This window comes from Salmo salar, chromosome 14 (genome assembly GCF_965601325.2).
Source record: "Salmo salar chromosome 14, fSalSal1, whole genome shotgun sequence".
Taxonomy (NCBI): Eukaryota; Metazoa; Chordata; class Actinopteri; order Salmoniformes; family Salmonidae; genus Salmo; species Salmo salar.
Window position 1 is genome coordinate 53,860,257 of NC_138304.1, and position 25,173 is coordinate 53,885,429.

A 25,173-nucleotide genomic window follows, 5' to 3' on the forward strand; every position below is an offset into this window, starting at 1 on the left:
GCCTACCAAACTTGCTAACTGTCTGGTACTCAGCACTCTATTGTCCCTCTAATCACTCTGACATCAATACAAATGTAATCGAAAATCTAATCAAACAAACACTTAATGAGAGTTCATGAGCTCACGTTGCACAACATTTCTATAGGCTATGCAATTGTGTGAGAAAACAAGAGTGATGGCCTCTATTAAAAAGAGGAGGATCCCATCAGCTTTCTATAGGCCTACTATATGCATTTCAAAACTTTCCGAATATTAAGCACATTGCTTCTCTTCACAACAGGAGTATAAGCCTACCTGGCTGGCATAAAAATAAACCCACGGGAAAAGTGTCCTCCATTCGCTATTTAAGTGAATATATGACATGTATTTTTTCCCCCTGCCCCTATTCCGACAGGCGCGATAATGGTCCATTCTAAATCAAAACTCATTTCACACATTCAGTACCAGTCACAAGTTTAGACACACCTACTCATTCCAGGGTTTGACTTTATTTTTACTATTTTCTACATTGTAGAATGATAGTGAAGACATCAAAACTATGAATTAACACATATGGAATCATGTAGTAATCCAAAGAATATATTTTAGATTCTTCAAAGTAGCCACCCTTTGCCTTGATGACAGCTTTGCACACACTTGGCATTCTCTCAACCAGTTTCATGAGGTAGTCACCTGGAAAGTTGTTGTGACAAGGTAGGGGTGGTATACAGAAGCTAGCCCTATTTGGTAAAATACCAAGTCCATACTATGGCAAGAACAGCTCAAATAAGCAAAGAGAAATGACAGTTCATCATTACTTTAAGACATGAAGGTCAGTCAACACGGAAAATTTCAAGAACTTTGAACGTTTCTTCAAGTGCAGTCGCAAAAACCATTAAGTGCTATGATGAAACTGGCTCTCACGAGGACCGTCACAGGAAAGGAAGATCCAGAGTTACCTCTGCTGCAGAGGATAAGTTCATTAGAGTTACCAGCCTCAGAAATTGTAGCCCTAATAAATGCTTCACAGAGTTCAAGGAACAGACACATCTCAACATTAGCTGTTCAGAGGAGACTGTGTGAAATCAGGCCTTCATGGTTGAATTGCTGCAAAGAAACCACTACTAAAGGACACCGATAAGAAGAAGAGACATGCTTGGGCCAAGAAACATGAGCAATGGACATTAGACCGGTGGTTCCAACCGCCATGTCTTTGTGAGACGCAGAGTAGGTGAACAGATGATGGGAGGAGGTGTGGGGGTGCTTTGATGGTGACACTGTCAGAGATTTACTTAGAATGCAAGGCTCCCGAGTGGTGCAGTGGTCTAAGACACTGCATCTCAGTGCAAGAGGCGTCACTGCAGTACCTGGTTCGAATCCAGGCTGCATCACATCCGGCTGTGATTGTGAGTCCCATAGGGCGGCGCACAATTGGCCCCAGCGTCGTCCGGGTTTGGCCGGGGAAGGCCGTCATTGTAAATAAGAATTTGTTCTTAACTGACTTGTCTAGTTCAATAAAGGTTAAATAAAAATAACAAATACAAAAATAACCAGCATGGCTACCACAGCATTCTGCAGCGGTACCCCCATCCCATCTGGTTTGGGCTTAGTGGGACTATCATTTGTTTTTCAACAGGACAATGACCCAAAACACACCTCCAGGCTGTGTAAGGGCTATATGACCAAGATGGAGAGTGACGGAGTGCTGCATCAGATGACCTGGCTTCCACAATCATCTGACCTCAACCCAATTGAGATAAATGAAGCACATTAATCCGCTTTACAAGGGATGTAGAGCCTAACTGGCATACATAAGCAATGCGTAAGTTTAAAGTTTTAACATAAATATGCAGCTTTATGATAAAAGCATTACATGCATAATCGCATTTGTTTTAACGCTAATGTCACTTTCGCGCTTATAGCCTACTGCCGTGTGCGCATTTCTGAGCTTATAATCTGAAGAAATAGCCGAATAGTTTATAAACATTTTAAACTCAACCTTCTCATCTGTTGTGTCAGCCTCATTGTGTAAAAAAAGTTTTTTTGATGCTTGTGGTTGTATTAATTAATTAATTAATTAATTTGGGATCTATCGCATCCCACAACTGTTCCAGACTATGTTTGGAATATTTATTTCTCGCACAGAATAGAATAGGTAAACTTTTGTACTATGGGGGATAGTAGATTGACATAGGCTAGTGCTTTTGCTGTTTGTTAGGCCTACTCATCTTGTTGGCTGATGAAAATTTAAATGTGGACAGTTCTTCCAATATCTTCAATATGCAACTGGGAATTGGATAAGTCTCTGATGTGTCTGTCTTCACTTGTAGCCTGTGAGAAAGACCCGATCACGTGACGGAAAGCCATGTGAGTGAGAGGTGCTCAACCACCACTGGCCGCAAAAGGCATAGATTTTTTTGGGGAGCATTACGGCCACACAAAGGGGATGCCGCAGGGAAATTCGAGGCATTATCAAGTGCTTGTCAAATTGTGAATGAGAGACTGATGAATGAGAGACTGATGAAGTGTGTACAGCCAGCGCAAAAAAACAAAGCAGAGCTCATGCCTTTAACGCAACTGTTTTCAAATCATCATTATAGTCTCATCATGCAGCCTTACAATGTATTAAACATCAACACATATAGCCCAACGGCTGTAGAACAACTAAAGTTACATTAATGTTATTTTCCTTTAAATTTAATAAATCAGCTATCCGAGTATCTTTACAAGGCTGTTATAAGCACAATCTATACAGAAAACGTCCAGCTATAATAATACAAATATTGGCAGATATATCGGGTTATCTGAGTATTTCAACAAAAATAGGAATTGTATGGGATCCAACAATCCCGTATCGGTATGGCAACTGCTTGGCATGGCAACTGCTTGGCATCCGACCGCAAGGCGCTACAGAGTGCGTACGGCCCAGTTCATCACCATATACCAATATATAGTGGGTAGTATCACAGTCGTGCAGTATGACTTACTAATATATAGTGGGTAGTGTCACGGTGGTGCAGTATGACTGTTGTAAATACTTCCAACTTCCTTCTGTAGTCCATCATTGTGGTGATATTTAGTCCATACTTGACAGATCTCCACTGAGCACCAGAGAAGTGACTTAGTGAGTCAGAGAGGAAACGAGGTGGAGCAGAGTTAGCAGTGACTCAGCCGGAATACATTTCTTTATAAGCCTCTACAACCCAACCCAGCACAACAGAGTAAACAGTGACTCAGCCTGAAAATGTACTACTAAAATGGCCTGCTTACCTTTAGGCTAGTAACCAGGTCGCTAAAGCTAACCTACAGCCATAGACAGTACAGTACAACTACCACTATACTACAGCCACTGGTCAACATTACAACACAACACAACTACCACTATACTACAGCCACTGGTCAACATTACTACACAACACAACTACCACTATACTACAGCCACTGGTCAACATTACTATACAACACAACTACCACTATACTACAGCCACTGGTCAACATTACAACACAACACAACTACCACTATACTACAGCCACTGGTCAACATTACTATACAACACAACTACCACTATACTACAGCCACTGGTCAACATTACAACACAACTACCACTATACTACAGCCACTGGTAAACATTACTATACAACACAACTACCACTATACTACAGCCACTGGTCAACATTACTGTACAACACAACTACCACTATACTACAGCCACTGATCAACATTACTACACAACACAACTACCAATATACTACAGCCACTGGTCAACATTACTACACAACACAACTACCACTATACTACAGCCACTGGTCAACATTACTACACAACACAACTACCACTATACTACAGCCACTGGTCAACATTACTACACAACTACCACTATACTACAGCCACTGGTCAACATTACTACACAACACAACTACCACTATACTACAGCCACTGGTCAACATTACTACACAACACAACTACCACTATACTACAGCCACTGGTCAACATTACTACACAACACAACTACCACTATACTACAGCCACTGGTCAACATTACAACACAACACAACTACCACTATACTACAGCCACTGGTCAACATTACAACACAACACAACTACCACTATACTACAGCCACTGGTCAACATTACAACACAACTACCACTATACTACAGCCACTGGTCAACATTACAACACAACACAACTACCACTATACTACAGCCACTGGTCAACATTACAACACAACTACCACTATACTACAGCCACTGGTCAACATTACAACACAACTACCACTATACTACAGCCACTGGTCAACATTACAACACAACTACCACTATACTACAGCCACTGGTCAACATTACTACACAACACAACTACCACTATACTACAGCCACTGGTCAACATTACAACACAACTACCACTATACTACAGCCACTGGTCAACATTACAACACAACTACCACTATACTACAGCCACTGGTCAACATTACAACACAACACAACTACCACTATACTACAGCCACTGGTCAACATTACTATACAACACAACTACCACTATACTACAGCCACTGGTCAACATTACTATACAACACAACTACCACTATACTACAGCCACTGGTCAACATTACAACACAACTACCACTATACTACAGCCACTGGTCAACATTACAACACAACACAACTACCACTATACTACAGCCACTGGTCAACATTACTATACAACACAACTACCACTATACTACAGCCACTGGTCAACATTACAACACAACACAACTACCACTATACTACAGCCACTGGTCAACATTACAACACAACACAACTACCACTATACTACAGCCACTGGTCAACATTACTATACAACACAACTACCACTATACTACAGCCACTGGTCAACATTACTATACAACACAACTACCACTATACTACAGCCACTGGTCAACATTACTATACAACACAACTACCACTATACTACAGCCACTGGTCAACATTACTACACAACACAACTACCACTATACTACAGCCACTGGTCAACATTACTACACAACACAACTACCACTATACTACAGCCACTGGTCAACATTACTACACAACTACCACTATACTACAGCCACTGGTCAACATTACTACACAACACAACTACCACTATACTACAGCCACTGGTCAACATTACTACACAACACAACTACCACTATACTACAGCCACTGGTCAACATTACTACACAACACAACTACCACTATACTACAGCCACTGGTCAACATTACTACACAACTACCACTATACTACAGCCACTGGTCAACATTACTACACAACACAACTACCACTATACTACAGCCACTGGTCAACATTACTACACAACACAACTACCACTATACTACAGCCACTGGTCAACATTACAACACAACACAACTACCACTATACTACAGCCACTGGTCAACATTACAACACAACACAACTACCACTATACTACAGCCACTGGTCAACATTACTATACAACACAACTACCACTATACTACAGCCACTGGTCAACATTACAACACAACTACCACTATACTACAGCCACTGGTCAACATTACAACACAACACAACTACCACTATACTACAGCCACTGGTCAACATTACAACACAACTACCACTATACTACAGCCACTGGTCAACATTACAACACAACTACCACTATACTACAGCCACTGGTCAACATTACAACACAACTTCCACTATACTACAGCCACTGGTCAACATTACAACACAACTACCACTATACTACAGCCACTGGTCAACATTACAACACAACTACCACTATACTACAGCCACTGGTCAACATTACTATACAACACAACTACCACTATACTACAGCCACTGGTCAACATTACAACACAACTACCACTATACTACAGCCACTGGTCAACATTACAACACAACTACCACTATACTACAGCCACTGGTCAACATTACAACACAACACAACTACCACTATACTACAGCCACTGGTCAACATTACTATACAACACAACTACCACTATACTACAGCCACTGGTCAACATTACAACACAACTACCACTATACTACAGCCACTGGTCAACATTACAACACAACACAACTACCACTATACTACAGCCACTGGTCAACATTACTATACAACACAACTACCACTATACTACAGCCACTGGTCAACATTACTATACAACACAACTACCACTATACTACAGCCACTGGTCAACATTACTACACAACACAACTACCACTATACTACAGCCACTGGTCAACATTACAACACAACACAACTACCACTATACTACAGCCACTGGTCAACATTACTATACAACACAACTACCACTATACTACAGCCACTGGTCAACATTACAACACAACTACCACTATACTACAGCCACTGGTCAACATTACAACACAACTACCACTATACTACAGCCACTGGTCAACATTACAACACAACTACCACTATACTACAGCCACTGGTCAACATTACAACACAACTACCACTATACTACAGCCACTGGTCAACATTACAACACAACTACCACTATACTACAGCCACTGGTCAACATTACAACACAACACAACTACCACTATACTACAGCCACTGGTCAACATTACTATACAACACAACTACCACTATACTACAGCCACTGGTCAACATTACAACACAACTACCACTATACTACAGCCACTGGTCAACATTACAACACAACTACCACTATACTACAGCCACTGGTCAACATTACAACACAACACAACTACCACTATACTACAGCCACTGGTCAACATTACTATACAACACAACTACCACTATACTACAGCCACTGGTCAACATTACAACACAACACAACTACCACTATACTACAGCCACTGGTCAACATTACAACACAACACAACTACCACTATACTACAGCCACTGGTCAACATTACTATACAACACAACTACCACTATACTACAGCCACTGGTCAACATTACTATACAACACAACTACCACTATACTACAGCCACTGGTCAACATTACAACACAACTACCACTATACTACAGCCACTGGTCAACATTACAACACAACTACCACTATACTACAGCCACTGGTCAACATTACAACACAACACAACTACCACTATACTACAGCCACTGGTCAACATTACTATACAACACAACTACCACTATACTACAGCCACTGGTCAACATTACAACACAACTACCACTATACTACAGCCACTGGTCAACATTACAACAACACAACTACCACTATACTACAGCCACTGGTCAACATTACAACACAACACAACTACCACTATACTACAGCCACTGGTCAACATTACTATACAACACAACTACCACTATACTACAGCCACTGGTCAACATTACAACACAACTACCACTATACTACAGCCACTGGTCAACATTACAACACAACACAACTACCACTATACTACAGCCACTGGTCAACATTACTATACAACACAACTACCACTATACTACAGCCACTGGTCAACATTACAACACAACTACCACTATACTACAGCCACTGGTCAACATTACAACACAACTACCACTATACTACAGCCACTGGTCAACATTACAACACAACACAACTACCACTATACTACAGCCACTGGTCAACATTACTATACAACACAACTACCACTATACTACAGCCACTGGTCAACATTACAACACAACACAACTACCACTATACTACAGCCACTGGTCAACATTACAACACAACACAACTACCACTATACTACAGCCACTGGTCAACATTACTATACAACACAACTACCACTATACTACAGCCACTGGTCAACATTACTATACAACACAACTACCACTATACTACAGCCACTGGTCAACATTACAACACAACTACCACTATACTACAGCCACTGGTCAACATTACAACACAACTACCACTATACTACAGCCACTGGTCAACATTACAACACAACACAACTACCACTATACTACAGCCACTGGTCAACATTACTATACAACACAACTACCACTATACTACAGCCACTGGTCAACATTACAACACAACACAACTACCACTATACTACAGCCACTGGTCAACATTACAACACAACTACCACTATACTACAGCCACTGGTCAACATTACAACACAACACAACTACCACTATACTACAGCCACTGGTCAACATTACAACACAACTACCACTATACTACAGCCACTGGTCAACATTACAACACAACTACCACTATACTACAGCCACTGGTCAACATTACAACACAACACAACTACCACTATACTACAGCCACTGGTCAACATTACTACACAACACAACTACCACTATACTACAGCCACTGGTCAACATTACTACACAACACAACTACCACTATACTACAGCCACTGGTCAACATTACTACACAACACAACTACCACTATACTACAGCCACTGGTCAACATTACTACACAACTACCACTATACTACAGCCACTGGTCAACATTACAACACAACTACCACTATACTACAGCCACTGGTCAACATTACTACACAACACAACTACCACTATACTACAGCCACTGGTCAACATTACTACACAACACAACTACCACTATACTACAGCCACTGGTCAACATTACTACACAACACAACTACCACTATACTACAGCCACTGGTCAACATTACTACACAACACAACTACCACTATACTACAGCCACTGGTCAACATTACTAACAACACAACTACCACTATACTACAGCCACTGGTCAACATTACTACACAACACAACTACCACTATACTACAGCCACTGGTCAACATTACCAACACAACTACCACTATACTACAGCCACTGGTCAACATTACAACACAACTACCACTATACTACAGCCACTGGTCAACATTACAACACAACACAACTACCACTATACTACAGCCACTGGTCAACATTACTATACAACACAACTACCACTATACTACAGCCACTGGTCAACATTACAACACAACACAACTACCACTATACTACAGCCACTGGTCAACATTACAACACAACACAACTACCACTATACTACAGCCACTGGTCAACATTACTATACAACACAACTACCACTATACTACAGCCACTGGTCAACATTACTATACAACACAACTACCACTATACTACAGCCACTGGTCAACATTACAACACAACTACCACTATACTACAGCCACTGGTCAACATTACAACACAACTACCACTATACTACAGCCACTGGTCAACATTACAACACAACACAACTACCACTATACTACAGCCACTGGTCAACATTACTATACAACACAACTACCACTATACTACAGCCACTGGTCAACATTACAACAACACAACTACCACTATACTACAGCCACTGGTCAACATTACAACACAACTACCACTATACTACAGCCACTGGTCAACATTACAACACAACTACCACTATACTACAGCCACTGGTCAACATTACAACACAACTACCACTATACTACAGCCACTGGTCAACATTACAACACAACTACCACTATACTACAGCCACTGGTCAAAATTACAACACAACACAACTACCACTATACTACAGCCACTGGTCAACATTACTATACAACACAACTACCACTATACTACAGCCACTGGTCAACATTACAACACAACTACCACTATACTACAGCCACTGGTCAACATTACAACACAACTACCACTATACTACAGCCACTGGTCAACATTACAACACAACACAACTACCACTATACTACAGCCACTGGTCAACATTACTATACAACACAACTACCACTATACTACAGCCACTGGTCAACATTACAACACAACACAACTACCACTATACTACAGCCACTGGTCAACATTACAACACAACACAACTACCACTATACTACAGCCACTGGTCAACATTACTATACAACACAACTACCACTATACTACAGCCACTGGTCAACATTACTATACAACACAACTACCACTATACTACAGCCACTGGTCAACATTACAACACAACTACCACTATACTACAGCCACTGGTCAACATTACAACACAACTACCACTATACTACAGCCACTGGTCAACATTACAACACAACACAACTACCACTATACTACAGCCACTGGTCAACATTACTATACAACACAACTACCACTATACTACAGCCACTGGTCAACATTACAACACAACACAACTACCACTATACTACAGCCACTGGTCAACATTACAACACAACTACCACTATACTACAGCCACTGGTCAACATTACAACACAACACAACTACCACTATACTACAGCCACTGGTCAACATTACAACACAACTACCACTATACTACAGCCACTGGTCAACATTACAACACAACTACCACTATACTACAGCCACTGGTCAACATTACAACACAACACAACTACCACTATACTACAGCCACTGGTCAACATTACTACACAACACAACTACCACTATACTACAGCCACTGGTCAACATTACTACACAACACAACTACCACTATACTACAGCCACTGGTCAACATTACTACACAACACAACTACCACTATACTACAGCCACTGGTCAACATTACTACACAACTACCACTATACTACAGCCACTGGTCAACATTACAACACAACTACCACTATACTACAGCCACTGGTCAACATTACTACACAACACAACTACCACTATACTACAGCCACTGGTCAACATTACTACACAACACAACTACCACTATACTACAGCCACTGGTCAACATTACAACACAACTACCACTATACTACAGCCACTGGTCAACATTACAACACAACACAACTACCACTATACTACAGCCACTGGTCAACATTACAACACAACTACCACTATACTACAGCCACTGGTCAACATTACAACACAACTACCACTATACTACAGCCACTGGTCAACATTACAACACAACTACCACTATACTACAGCCACTGGTCAACATTACAACACAACTACCACTATACTACAGCCACTGGTCAACATTACAACACAACTACCACTATACTACAGCCACTGGTCAACATTACAACACAACACAACTACCACTATACTACAGCCACTGGTCAACATTACTATACAACACAACTACCACTATACTACAGCCACTGGTCAACATTACAACACAACTACCACTATACTACAGCCACTGGTCAACATTACAACACAACACAACTACCACTATACTACAGCCACTGGTCAACATTACTATACAACACAACTACCACTATACTACAGCCACTGGTCAACATTACTATACAACACAACTACCACTATACTACAGCCACTGGTCAACATTACAACACAACTACCACTATACTACAGCCACTGGTCAACATTACAACACAACACAACTACCACTATACTACAGCCACTGGTCAACATTACTATACAACACAACTACCACTATACTACAGCCACTGGTCAACATTACAACACAACACAACTACCACTATACTACAGCCACTGGTCAACATTACAACACAACACAACTACCACTATACTACAGCCACTGGTCAACATTACTATACAACACAACTACCACTATACTACAGCCACTGGTCAACATTACTATACAACACAACTACCACTATACTACAGCCACTGGTCAACATTACTATACAACACAACTACCACTATACTACAGCCACTGGTCAACATTACTACACAACACAACTACCACTATACTACAGCCACTGGTCAACATTACTACACAACACAACTACCACTATACTACAGCCACTGGTCAACATTACTACACAACTACCACTATACTACAGCCACTGGTCAACATTACTACACAACACAACTACCACTATACTACAGCCACTGGTCAACATTACTACACAACACAACTACCACTATACTACAGCCACTGGTCAACATTACTACACAACACAACTACCACTATACTACAGCCACTGGTCAACATTACTACACAACTACCACTATACTACAGCCACTGGTCAACATTACTACACAACACAACTACCACTATACTACAGCCACTGGTCAACATTACTACACAACACAACTACCACTATACTACAGCCACTGGTCAACATTACAACACAACACAACTACCACTATACTACAGCCACTGGTCAACATTACAACACAACACAACTACCACTATACTACAGCCACTGGTCAACATTACTATACAACACAACTACCACTATACTACAGCCACTGGTCAACATTACAACACAACTACCACTATACTACAGCCACTGGTCAACATTACAACACAACACAACTACCACTATACTACAGCCACTGGTCAACATTACAACACAACTACCACTATACTACAGCCACTGGTCAACATTACAACACAACTACCACTATACTACAGCCACTGGTCAACATTACAACACAACTTCCACTATACTACAGCCACTGGTCAACATTACAACACAACTACCACTATACTACAGCCACTGGTCAACATTACAACACAACTACCACTATACTACAGCCACTGGTCAACATTACAACACAACTACCACTATACTACAGCCACTGGTCAACATTACAACACAACTACCACTATACTACAGCCACTGGTCAACATTACAACACAACTACCACTATACTACAGCCACTGGTCAACATTACAACACAACACAACTACCACTATACTACAGCCACTGGTCAACATTACTATACAACACAACTACCACTATACTACAGCCACTGGTCAACATTACAACACAACTACCACTATACTACAGCCACTGGTCAACATTACAACACAACACAACTACCACTATACTACAGCCACTGGTCAACATTACTATACAACACAACTACCACTATACTACAGCCACTGGTCAACATTACTATACAACACAACTACCACTATACTACAGCCACTGGTCAACATTACAACACAACACAACTACCACTATACTACAGCCACTGGTCAACATTACAACACAACACAACTACCACTATACTACAGCCACTGGTCAACATTACTATACAACACAACTACCACTATACTACAGCCACTGGTCAACATTACAACACAACTACCACTATACTACAGCCACTGGTCAACATTACAACACAACTACCACTATACTACAGCCACTGGTCAACATTACAACACAACTTCCACTATACTACAGCCACTGGTCAACATTACAACACAACTACCACTATACTACAGCCACTGGTCAACATTACAACACAACTACCACTATACTACAGCCACTGGTCAACATTACAACACAACACAACTACCACTATACTACAGCCACTGGTCAACATTACTATACAACACAACTACCACTATACTACAGCCACTGGTCAACATTACAACACAACTACCACTATACTACAGCCACTGGTCAACATTACAACACAACTACCACTATACTACAGCCACTGGTCAACATTACAACACAACACAACTACCACTATACTACAGCCACTGGTCAACATTACTATACAACACAACTACCACTATACTACAGCCACTGGTCAACATTACAACACAACACAACTACCACTATACTACAGCCACTGGTCAACATTACAACACAACACAACTACCACTATACTACAGCCACTGGTCAACATTACTATACAACACAACTACCACTATACTACAGCCACTGGTCAACATTACTATACAACACAACTACCACTATACTACAGCCACTGGTCAACATTACAACACAACTACCACTATACTACAGCCACTGGTCAACATTACAACACAACTACCACTATACTACAGCCACTGGTCAACATTACAACACAACACAACTACCACTATACTACAGCCACTGGTCAACATTACTATACAACACAACTACCACTATACTACAGCCACTGGTCAACATTACAACACAACACAACTACCACTATACTACAGCCACTGGTCAACATTACAACACAACTACCACTATACTACAGCCACTGGTCAACATTACTACACAACACAACTACCACTATACTACAGCCACTGGTCAACATTACAACACAACTACCACTATACTACAGCCACTGGTCAACATTACAACACAACTACCACTATACTACAGCCACTGGTCAACATTACAACACAACACAACTACCACTATACTACAGCCACTGGTCAACATTACTACACAACACAACTACCACTATACTACAGCCACTGGTCAACATTACTACACAACACAACTACCACTATACTACAGCCACTGGTCAACATTACTACACAACACAACTACCACTATACTACAGCCACTGGTCAACATTACAACACAACTACCACTATACTACAGCCACTGGTCAACATTACAACACAACTACCACTATACTACAGCCACTGGTCAACATTACTACACAACACAACTACCACTATACTACAGCCACTGGTCAACATTACTACACAACACAACTACCACTATACTACAGCCACTGGTCAACATTACAACACAACTACCACTATACTACAGCCACTGGTCAACATTACAACACAACACAACTACCACTATACTACAGCCACTGGTCAACATTACAACACAACTACCACTATACTACAGCCACTGGTCAACATTACAACACAACACAACTACCACTATACTACAGCCACTGGTCAACATTACTATACAACACAACTACCACTATACTACAGCCACTGGTCAACATTACAACACAACTACCACTATACTACAGCCACTGGTCAACATTACAACACAACACAACTACCACTATACTACAGCCACTGGTCAACATTACTATACAACACAACTACCACTATACTACAGCCACTGGTCAACATTACAACACAACACAACTACCACTATACTACAGCCACTGGTCAACATTACAACACAACACAACTACCACTATACTACAGCCACTGGTCAACATTACTATACAACACAACTACCACTATACTACAGCCACTGGTCAACATTACTATACAACACAACTACCACTATACTACAGCCACTGGTCAACATTACTATACAACACAACTACCACTATACTACAGCCACTGGTCAACATTACAACACAACACAACTACCACTATACTACAGCCACTGGTCAACATTACAACACAACTACCACTATACTACAGCCACTGGTCAACATTACAACACAACACAACTACCACTATACTACAGCCACTGGTCAACATTACTATACAACACAACTACCACTATACTACAGCCACTGGTCAACATTACTACACAACACAACTACCACTATACTACAGCCACTGGTCAACATTACAACACAACACAACTACCACTATACTACAGCCACTGGTCAACATTACTACACAACACAACTACCACTATACTACAGCCACTGGTCAACATTACTATACAACACAACTACCACTATACTACAGCCACTGGTCAACATTACAACACAACTACCACTATACTACAGCCACTGGTCAACATTACTACACAACACAACTACCACTATACTACAGCCACTGGTCAACATTACTACACAACACAACTACCACTATACTACAGCCACTGGTCAACATTACTACACAACACAACTACCACTATACTACAGCCACTGGTCAACATTACAACACAACACAACTACCACTATACTACAGCCACTGGTCAACATTACTATACAACACAACTACCACTATACTACAGCCACTGGTCAACATTACTGTGGGCTGACAAACATAACATTTTCCTAACGTAGAGGTAGGGCGGCACTGTGGGTTAGCAAGCCCATATCTCCATACCTACAGCTGTGTGTGTGTGTGTGTGTGTGTTGTGTGTGTGTTAGCCATATTGCTACATGATGTTAGTGGAATCAGACTTCCTTAGTCATGTTAAGGGAGTAGTTCGCTTTTTTCTTCTTTTTTTTAAAGAACCAAATCTTTATTTTTGACGTAAAATGCAAGTTCTGGAACAGCTCAAGTACAGAATAAAAAATGTATCAATCGCAGAAGAAGAAAAAGAAGCGTCTGGACCCTTCTATAGCATAACATTTACATAAAAAGTAGAGATTTGGTTGTAAAAAACCTGCATTCTCCTTTAAAGACTTAGCATAGAGACTTCCTTAGTAACGTTTAGGAGTTAGGACTTCCTTAGTAACATTTAGGAGTTAGGACTTCCTTAGTAACGTTTAGGAGTTAGGCCAAGGCCTTCCTTAGTAACATTAAGGACTTTAGTAATGGCCAAGGCCAAGAATTGTCACAAAAAAGCCCTATTTTTACACCTAGGTAGGCATCATTCCAGAGTTTCTTGACTGGCACGGTAACACAGAGACTAATAGGACTGACTGAATAGTCTATGGCTGTGTCTAAAATGGCAACCTATTCCCTATTTAGTGCACTACTTTTGACCATGGCCCATAGGGCCCAGGTAAAAAGAAGAGCACTAAATATGGAATAGGGTTCTATTTGGGACACTAACCTATGTGACTAGCTAAGTACACAGTATCTCTCCACCTAGGCTCTACGCTACCATTGGTTTTACAGGTTACCCTCTCTAGGACACAAACAAACATACACCTGTATCAGATATTCACATCGTGGTTAACATCTGTGAAGCTTTAAATATATTACCCAGAGAGGACACGGACTACAAAAGGCAAAGGTAAAGAAGTGAAAGTAGGCTAACTGTTTTAGCGATATCACTCACTGATTCAACACAAACAATGCAAAGTCAGCAACTCACATCACCAAGCACCACCCTGGTTGAAATGTTCTGACAACCTCAAAACTGCTTCCTTGTGCACCCTGTTAAAGGAAAAGGAGGCCTAAAGCTTCCTGATATAACGTTTCTGCAGACCGTTAACGTTAGGAACAGCTCCCACAACCAGCTGATAGCTAGGCTTAACGTTAGGAACAGCTCCCACAACCAGCTGATAGCTAGGCTTAACGCTAGGAACAGCTCCCACAACCAGCTGATAGCTAGGCTTAACGCTAGGAACAGCTCCCACAACCAGCTGATAGCTAGGCTTAACGTTAGGAACAGCTCCCACAACCAGCTGATAGCTAGGCTTAACGTTAGGAACAGCTCCCACAACCAGCTGATAGCTAGGCTTAACGCTAGGAACAGCTCCCACAACCAGCTGAGAGCTAGGCTTAACGTTAGGAACAGCTCCCACAACCAGCTGAGAGCTAGGCTTAACGCTAGGAACAGCTCCCACAACCAGCTGATAAGCTAGGCTTAACGTTAGGAACAGCTCCCACAACCAGCTGATAAGCTAGGCTTAACGTTAGGAACAGCTCCCACAACCAGCTGATAAGCTAGGCTTAACGTTAGGAACAGCTCCCACAACCAGCTGATAAGCTAGGCTTAACGTTAGGAACAGCTCCCACAACCAGCTGAGAGCTAGGCTTAACGTTAGGAACAGTTCCCACAACCAACAATGCTTTGTGTAGTAGGTAGAGGATGGGAGGTAGACTGCCATGGAGACAGAACTTACTATTGCGCACAGTCGATGAGCTGGTACTCGTTGGACCTTTCGAAGCACGCCTTCACTCCTTCGTCATCCCACAGCTTCTTCGTATGATCAAAAAACTCCTGGACAGAGGGTAGAGAGAGAGAGGACAGAAGGTTAGGAGCAGACCAGAAATCACAATCAAATCGAGAGGAAGTCTCGCGGTTAAGAGTGTTGGGCCAGTAACCGAAAAGGTCGCTGGTTGGAATCCCCAAGCCGTCAATGAATCATAATTTCTCTTATAAGGTCGCTCTGGATAAATTACTAAAATATAAAATCAATCACATTGTATTAATGTAATATACAGGTTGTAGCCTAGTCACTCTCCTAACCCTCAAAAGAAGACCTTTGGAAAGTCAGTCAGTCTCACACAAATACCAGCGGAGGCTCCTCAGAGGAGGAAGGGCAGGACCATCCTCCCCAGTGAATTTCATTAAAATAGAAACATTAAAAATTAAACTCATTTTTAGATAAAACTACACAAAAAATGTTCACGTCACTAAATAACGGATTAACACTGTTTTGCAATGAAGGTCTACAGTAGCCTCAACAGCACTCTGTAGGGTAGCACCATGGTTTAGCTGGAGGACAGCTAGCTTCCATCCTCCTCTGGCTACATTGACTTCAATACAAAACCTAGAAGGTTCATAGTTCTCACACCCTTCCATAAACTTACACAGTAATTATGACAACTTCCGGAGGACATCCTCCAACCTATCAGAGCTCTTGCAGCATGAACTGACATGTTGTCCACCCAATAAAAGGATCAGAGAATGATTATACTACTGAAAACATGAGCAACAGCTAGCTAGCACTGCAGTGCATAAAATGTGGAGAATAGTTGACTCAAAGAGAGAGAAAAAATTGCTGAACCATTTTGAAAAGGCTGGGGCTGGGAGATGGTCTTCCAGGGCGGGGCTGGGAGATGGTCCTCCAGGGCGGGGCTGGGAGATGGTCCTCCAGGGCGGGCCTGTGCATTAGTCCCCAGCCTCTACTACAGTACAGTACCATGCCTCCAACCCCAGCCTCTACTACAGTACCATGTCTCTAACCCCAGCCTCTACTACAGTACAGTACCATGCCTCCAACTCCCAGACTCTACTACAGTACCATGTCTCCAACCCCAGCCTCTACTACAGTACCATGTCTCCAACCCCAGCCTCTTCCACAGTACCATGTCTCCAACCCCAGCCTCTCCTACAGTACCATGTCTCCAACCCCAGCCTCTACTACAGTACCATGTCTCCAACCCCAGCCTCTACTACAGTACCATGTCTCCAACCCCAGCCTCTCCCACAGTACCATGTCTCCAACCCCAGCCTCTCCCACAGTACCATGTCTCCAACCCCAGTCTCTCCTACAGTACCATGTCTCCAACCCCATCCTCTACTACAGTACCATGTCTCCAACCCCAGCCTCTACTACAGTACCATGTCTCCAACCCCAGCCTCTACTACAGTACCATGTCTCCATCCCCAGCCTCTACTACCATACCATGTCTCCAACCCCAGCCTCTACTACCGTACCATGTCTCCAACCCCAGCCTCTACTACCGTACCATGTCTCCAACCCCAGCCTCTACTACAGTACCATGTCTCCAACCCCAGCCTCTCCCACAGTACCATGTCTCCAATCCCAGCCTCTACTACAGTACCATGTCTCCAACCCTAGCCTCTACTACAGTACCATGTCTCCAACCCCAGCCTCTACTACAGTACAGTACCATGTCTCCAACCCCAGCCTCTACTACAGTACCATGTCTCCAACCCCAGCCTCTCCTACAGTACCATGCCTCCAACCCCCAGGCTCTACTACAGTACCATGTCTCCAACCCCAGCCTCTACTACAGTACCATGTCTCCAACCCCAGCCTCTACTACAGTACAGTACCATGTCTCCAACCCCAGCCTCTCCTACAGTACCATGCCTCCAACCCCAGCCTCTACTACAGTACCATGTCTCCAACCCCAGCCTCTACTACAGTACCATGTCTCCAACCCCAGCCTCTACTACAGTACAGTACCATGCCTCCAACCCCAGCCTCTACTACAGTACCATGTCTCCAACCCCAGCCTCTACTACAGTACCATGCCTCCAACTCCAGCCTCTACTACAGTACCATGTCTCCAACCCCAGCCTCTACTACAGTACAGTACCATGCCTCCAACTCCAGTCTCTCCTACAGTACCATGTCTCCAACCCCAGCCTCTACTACAGTACCATGCCTCCAACCCCAGCCTCTACTACAGTATCATGTCTCCAACCCCAGCCTCTACTACAGTACCATGCCTCCAACTCCAGCCTCTACTACAGTACCATGCCTCCAACTCCAGTCTCTACTACAGTACCATGTCTCCAACCCCAGCCTCTACTACAGTACCATGTCTCCAACCCCAGCCTCTACTACAGTACCATGCCTCCAACTCCAGCCTCTACTACAGTACAGTACCATGTCTCCAACCCCAGCCTCTACTACAGTACCATGTCTCCAACCCCAGCCTCTACTACAGTACCACGCCTCCAACACCAGCCTCTACTACGGTACCACGTCTCCAACCCCATCCTCTACTACGGTACCACATCTCCAACCCCAGCCTCTACTACAGTACCATGTCTCCAACCCCAGCCTCTACTACCGTACCATGTCTCCAACCCCAGCCTCTACTACGGTACCCTGTCTCCTACCCTAGCCTCTAATACGGTACTACGTCTCCAAGCCCAGTCTCTACTACAGTACCACGCCTCCAACACCAGCCTCTACTACGGTACCACGACTCCAACCCCATCCTCTACTACGGTACCACGTCTCCAACCCCAGCCTCTACTACAGTACCATGTCTCCAACCCCAGCCTCTACTACCGTACCATGTCTCCAACCCCAGCCTCTACTACGGTACCATGTCTCCAACCCCAGCCTCTACTACGGTACTACGTCTCCAAGCCCAGTCTCTACTACGGTACCACGTCTCCATCCCCAGCCTCTACTACGGTACCACGTCTCCATTCCCAGCCTCTACTACGGTACCACGTCTCCAACCCCAGCCTCTACTACAGTACCATGTCTCCATCCCCAGCCTCTCCTACGGTACCATGTCTCCAACCCCAGCCTCTACTACGGTACCATGTCTCCAACCCCAACCTCTACTACGGTACCATGTCTCCATCCCCAGCCTCTACTACCGTACCATGTCTCCAACCCCAGCCTCTACTACAGTACCATGTCTAACCCCAGCCTCTACTACAGTACCATGTCTCCATCCCCAGCCTCTCCTACGGTACCATGTCTCCAACCCCAGCCTCTACTACGGTACCATGTCTTCAACCCCAGCCTCTACTACAGTACCATGTCTCCAACCCCAGCCTCACAATAAATCCATGTAATATAGTCTGTCTACACCATCACAATAAATCCATGTAATATAGTCTGTATACACCATCACAATAAATCCATGTAATATAGTCTACCTACACCATCACAATAAATCCATGTAATATAGTCTACCTACACCATCACAATAAATCCATTATTTATTTTAGACTGGTCTAAGGAAACATGATATGAAGACAATGTAGTCTATTTCAGAAGAACAGAATAGCATCGTCTGAGTCAGTCCGTATGTTAGGTCCTGATGTGGCTGTGCCATATGGCTGTGGGGCTACCCTAGTTCATTAAGCAGACAAGATTTACTTATAATTCCTGTGCCATTATATTTTATTTTTTACTAAAGAACAATACAATTGAACATAGCTGAATAAAAATGAAAGGATATTTTTCCACAAACGTTTTCCAAGGGAGTACGGAAATGCGGCTTTTCTGCGTTGAGCGGTAAAACAAAGAAAACAGGTGGCTCCAACATGTTTATTCAACTGTGATTCAAACATTAGAATGTATTAGAAATCAAAACATACAGCCTGATTGGCCACCAGACAGCCTGGGTGAATGATGACACTGATTATGATGATTTGAAAAAAAAAAAGAAAGTTGAATTCAAAATTTTTTTTTTAAAATGCATGAGCTTCTCTACAAATCACAATTTGACAAGCACTTGATAATATTCCCACCCATCAGACTATTCTCAATTTGATCTGGTCTTTACACACAGACTACTAATATATGTGTGGAATTATTTTTTATTTTTTTAATGTGTGTATATATATATACAGTGCCTTGCGAAAGTATTCGGCCCACTTGAACTTTTCGACCTTTTGCCACATTTCAGGCTTCAAACATAAAGATATAAAACTGTAATTTTTTGTGAAGAATCAACAACAAGTGGGACACAATTATGAAGTGGAACGAAATTTATTGGATATTTCAAACTTTTTTAACAAATAAAAAACTGAAAAATTGGCCGTGCAAAATTATTCAGCCCCTTTACTTTCAGTGCAGCAAACTCTCTCCAGAAGTTCAGTGAGGATCTCTGAATGATCCAATGTTGACCTAAATGACTAATGATGATAAATAGAATCCACCCGTGTGTAATCAAGTCTCTGTATAAATGCACCTGCTCTGTGATAGTCTCAGAGGTCCGTTTAAAGCGCAGAGAGCATCATGAAGAACAAGGAACACACCAGGCAGGTCCGAGATACTGTTGTGGAGAAGTTTAAAGCCGGATTTGGATACAAAAAGATTTCCCAAGCTTTAAACATCCCAAGGAACACTCTGCAAGCGATAATATTGAAATGGAAGGAGTATCAGACCACTGCAAATCTACGAAGACCCGGCCGTCCCTCTAAACTTTCAGCTCATACAAGGAGAAGACTGATCAGAGATGCAGCCAAGAGGCCCATGATCACTCTGGATGAACTGCAGCGATCTACAGCTGAGGTGGGAGACTCTGTCCATAGGACAACAATCAGTCGTATACTGCACAAATCTGGCCTTTATGGAAGAGTGGCAAGAAGAAAGCCATTTCTTAAAGATATCCATAAAAAGTGTCGTTTAAAGTTTGCCACTAGCCACCTGGGAGACACACCAAACATGTGGAAGAAGGTGCTCTGGTCAGATGAAACCAAAATCGAACTTTTTGGCAACAATGCAAAACGTTATGTTTGGCGTAAAAGCAACACAGCTCATCACCCTGAACACACCATCCCCACTGTCAAACATGGTGGTGGCAGCATCATGGTTTGGGCCTGCTTTTCTTCAGCAGGGGCAGGGAAGATGGTTAAAATTGATGGGAAGATGGATGGAGCCAAATACAGGACCATTCTGGAAGAAAACCTGATGGAGTCTGCAAAAGACCTGAGACTGGGACGGAGATTTGTCTTCCAACAAGACAATGATCCAAAACATAAAGCAAAATCTACAATGGAATGGTTCACAAATAAACATATCCAGGTGTTAGAATGGCCAAGTCAAAGTCCAGACCTGAATCCAATCGAGAATCTGTGGAAAGAACTGAAAACTGCTGTTCACAAACGCTCTCCATCCAACCTCACTGAGCTCGAGCTGTTTTGCAAGGAGGAAGGGCAAAAATTTCAGTCTCTCGATGTGCAAAACTGATAGAGACATACCCCAAGCGACTTACAGCTGTAATCGCAGCAAAAGGTGGCGCTACAAAGTATTAACTTAAGGGGGCTGAATAATTTTGCACGCCCAATTTTTCAGTTTTATATTTGTTAAAAAAGTTTGAAATATCCAATAAATTTCGTTCCACTTCATGATTGTGTCCCACTTGTTGTTGATTCTTCACAAAAAATTACAGTTTTATATCTTTATGTTTGAAGCCTGAAATGTGGCAAAAGGTCGAAAAGTTCAAGGGGGCCGAATACTTTCGCAAGGCACTGTATATATATCTCAAAAACATAAAGGGAACACTAAAATAACACATCCTAGATCTGAATGAATGAAATACTTTTTTCTTTACATAGTTGAATGTGCTGACAACAAAATCACACAAAAATATTCAATGGAAATCCAATTTATCAACCCATGGAGGTCTGGATTTGGAATCACACTCAAAATTAAAGTGGAAAACCACACTACAGGCTGATCTAACTTTGATGTAATGTCCTTAAAACAAGTCAAAATGAGGCTCAGTAGTGTGTGTGGCCTCCACGTGCCTGTATGACCTCCCTACAACGCCTGGGCATGCTCCTGATGAGGTGGCGGATGGTCTCCTGAGGGATCTCCTCCCAGACCTGGACTAAAGCATCCGCCAACTCCTGGACAGTCTGTGGTCCAACGTGGCGTTGGTGGATGGAGCGAGACATGATGTTCCAGATGTGCTCAATTGGATTCAGGTCTGGGGAACGGGCAGGCCAGTCCATAGCATCAATGCCTTCCTCTTGCAGTAACTGCTGACACACTCCAGCCACATGAGGTCTAGCATTGTCTTGCATTAGGAGGAACCCAGGGCCAACCGCACCAGCATATGGTCTCACAAGGGGTCTGAGGATCTCATCTCGGTACCTAATGGCAGTCAGGCTACCTCTGGCGAGCACATGGAGGGCTGTGCGGCCCCCCAAAGAAATGCCACCCCACACCATGACTGACCCACCGCCAAACCGGTCATGCTGGAGGATGTTGCAGGCAGCAGAACGTTCTCCACGGCGTCTCCAGACTCTGTCACGTCTGTCACATGTGCTCAGTGTGAACCTGCTTTCATCTGTGAAGAGCACAGGGCGCCAGTGGCGAATTTGCCAATCTTGGTGTTCTCTAGCAAATGCCAAACGTCCTGCACGGTGTTGGGCTGTAAGCACAACCCCCACCTGTGGACGTTGGGCCCTCATACCACCCTCATGGAGTCTGTTTCTGACCGTTTGAGCAGACACATGCACATTTGTGGCCTGCTGGAGGTCATTTTGCAGGGCTCTGGCAGTGCTCCTCCTGCTCCTCCTTGCACAAAGGCGGAGGTAGCGGTCCTGCTGCTGGGTTGTTGCCCTCCTACAGCCTCCTCCACGTCTCCTGATGTACTGGCCTGTCTCCTGGTAGCGCCTCCATGCTCTGGGCACTACGCTGACAGACACAGCAAACCTTCTTGCCACAGCTTGCATTGATGTGCCATCCTGGATGTGCCATCCTGAGCCACTTGTGTGGGTTGTAGACTTCGTCTCATGCTACCACTAGAGTGAAAGCACCGCCAGCATTCAAAAGTGACCAAAACATCAGCCAGGAAGCATAAGAACTGAGAAGTGGTCTGTGGTCCCCACCTGCAGAACCACTGCTTTATTGGGGGTGTCTTGCTTATTGCCTATAATTTCCACCTGTTGTCTATTCCATTTGCACAACAGCATGTGAAATGTATTGTCAATCAGTGTTGCTTCCTAAGTGGACAGTTTGATTTCACAGAAGTGTGATTGACTTGGAGTTACATTGTGTTGTTTAAGTGTTCCCTTTATTTTTTTGAGCAGTGTGTATATATATATATATATATATTTAATATATATATTTAATAATATATTAGGAAGTCATCAGTAGCCTGCACTCGAATAGCAAATGGAGATTACATACGATTATGTTTTTAATATTACAGGTACGCTACACCGGTTGTAAAGTGGATTAATGTGCTTCAATGTGGGGCGGCAGCGTAGCCTAGTGGTTAGAGCATTGGGCCAGTAACCGAAAGGTTGCAAGATCGAATCCCCGAGCTGACAAGGTACAAAATCTGGCATTCTACCCCTGAACAAGACTGTTCCTAGGCTGTCATTGAAAATAAGAATTTGTTCTTAACTGACTTGCTTAGTTAAATGAAGGTTAAAAATGTATGAATTGAGTAATAAATATAGCAGCATGAGAAAGCTGAGATCGCTTCTTTTTAAATAGTGTCCAGTCAGAACTCGAC

General features: G+C 42.8%; 1 protein-coding gene across 1 annotated transcript in view; it reads right to left on the minus strand.

Annotated features, from left to right (window-relative positions):
- Positions 1-25,173, minus strand: part of LOC106569655 (guanine nucleotide-binding protein G(olf) subunit alpha) — a 65,079-nt gene that overhangs the window by 3,482 nt on the left and 36,424 nt on the right. The window contains exon 5 of the mRNA XM_045694524.2: positions 17,373-17,470. Coding sequence (XP_045550480.1) covers positions 17,373-17,470 — 98 coding nt within the window. The remainder of the gene's footprint in view (positions 1-17,372; positions 17,471-25,173) is intronic.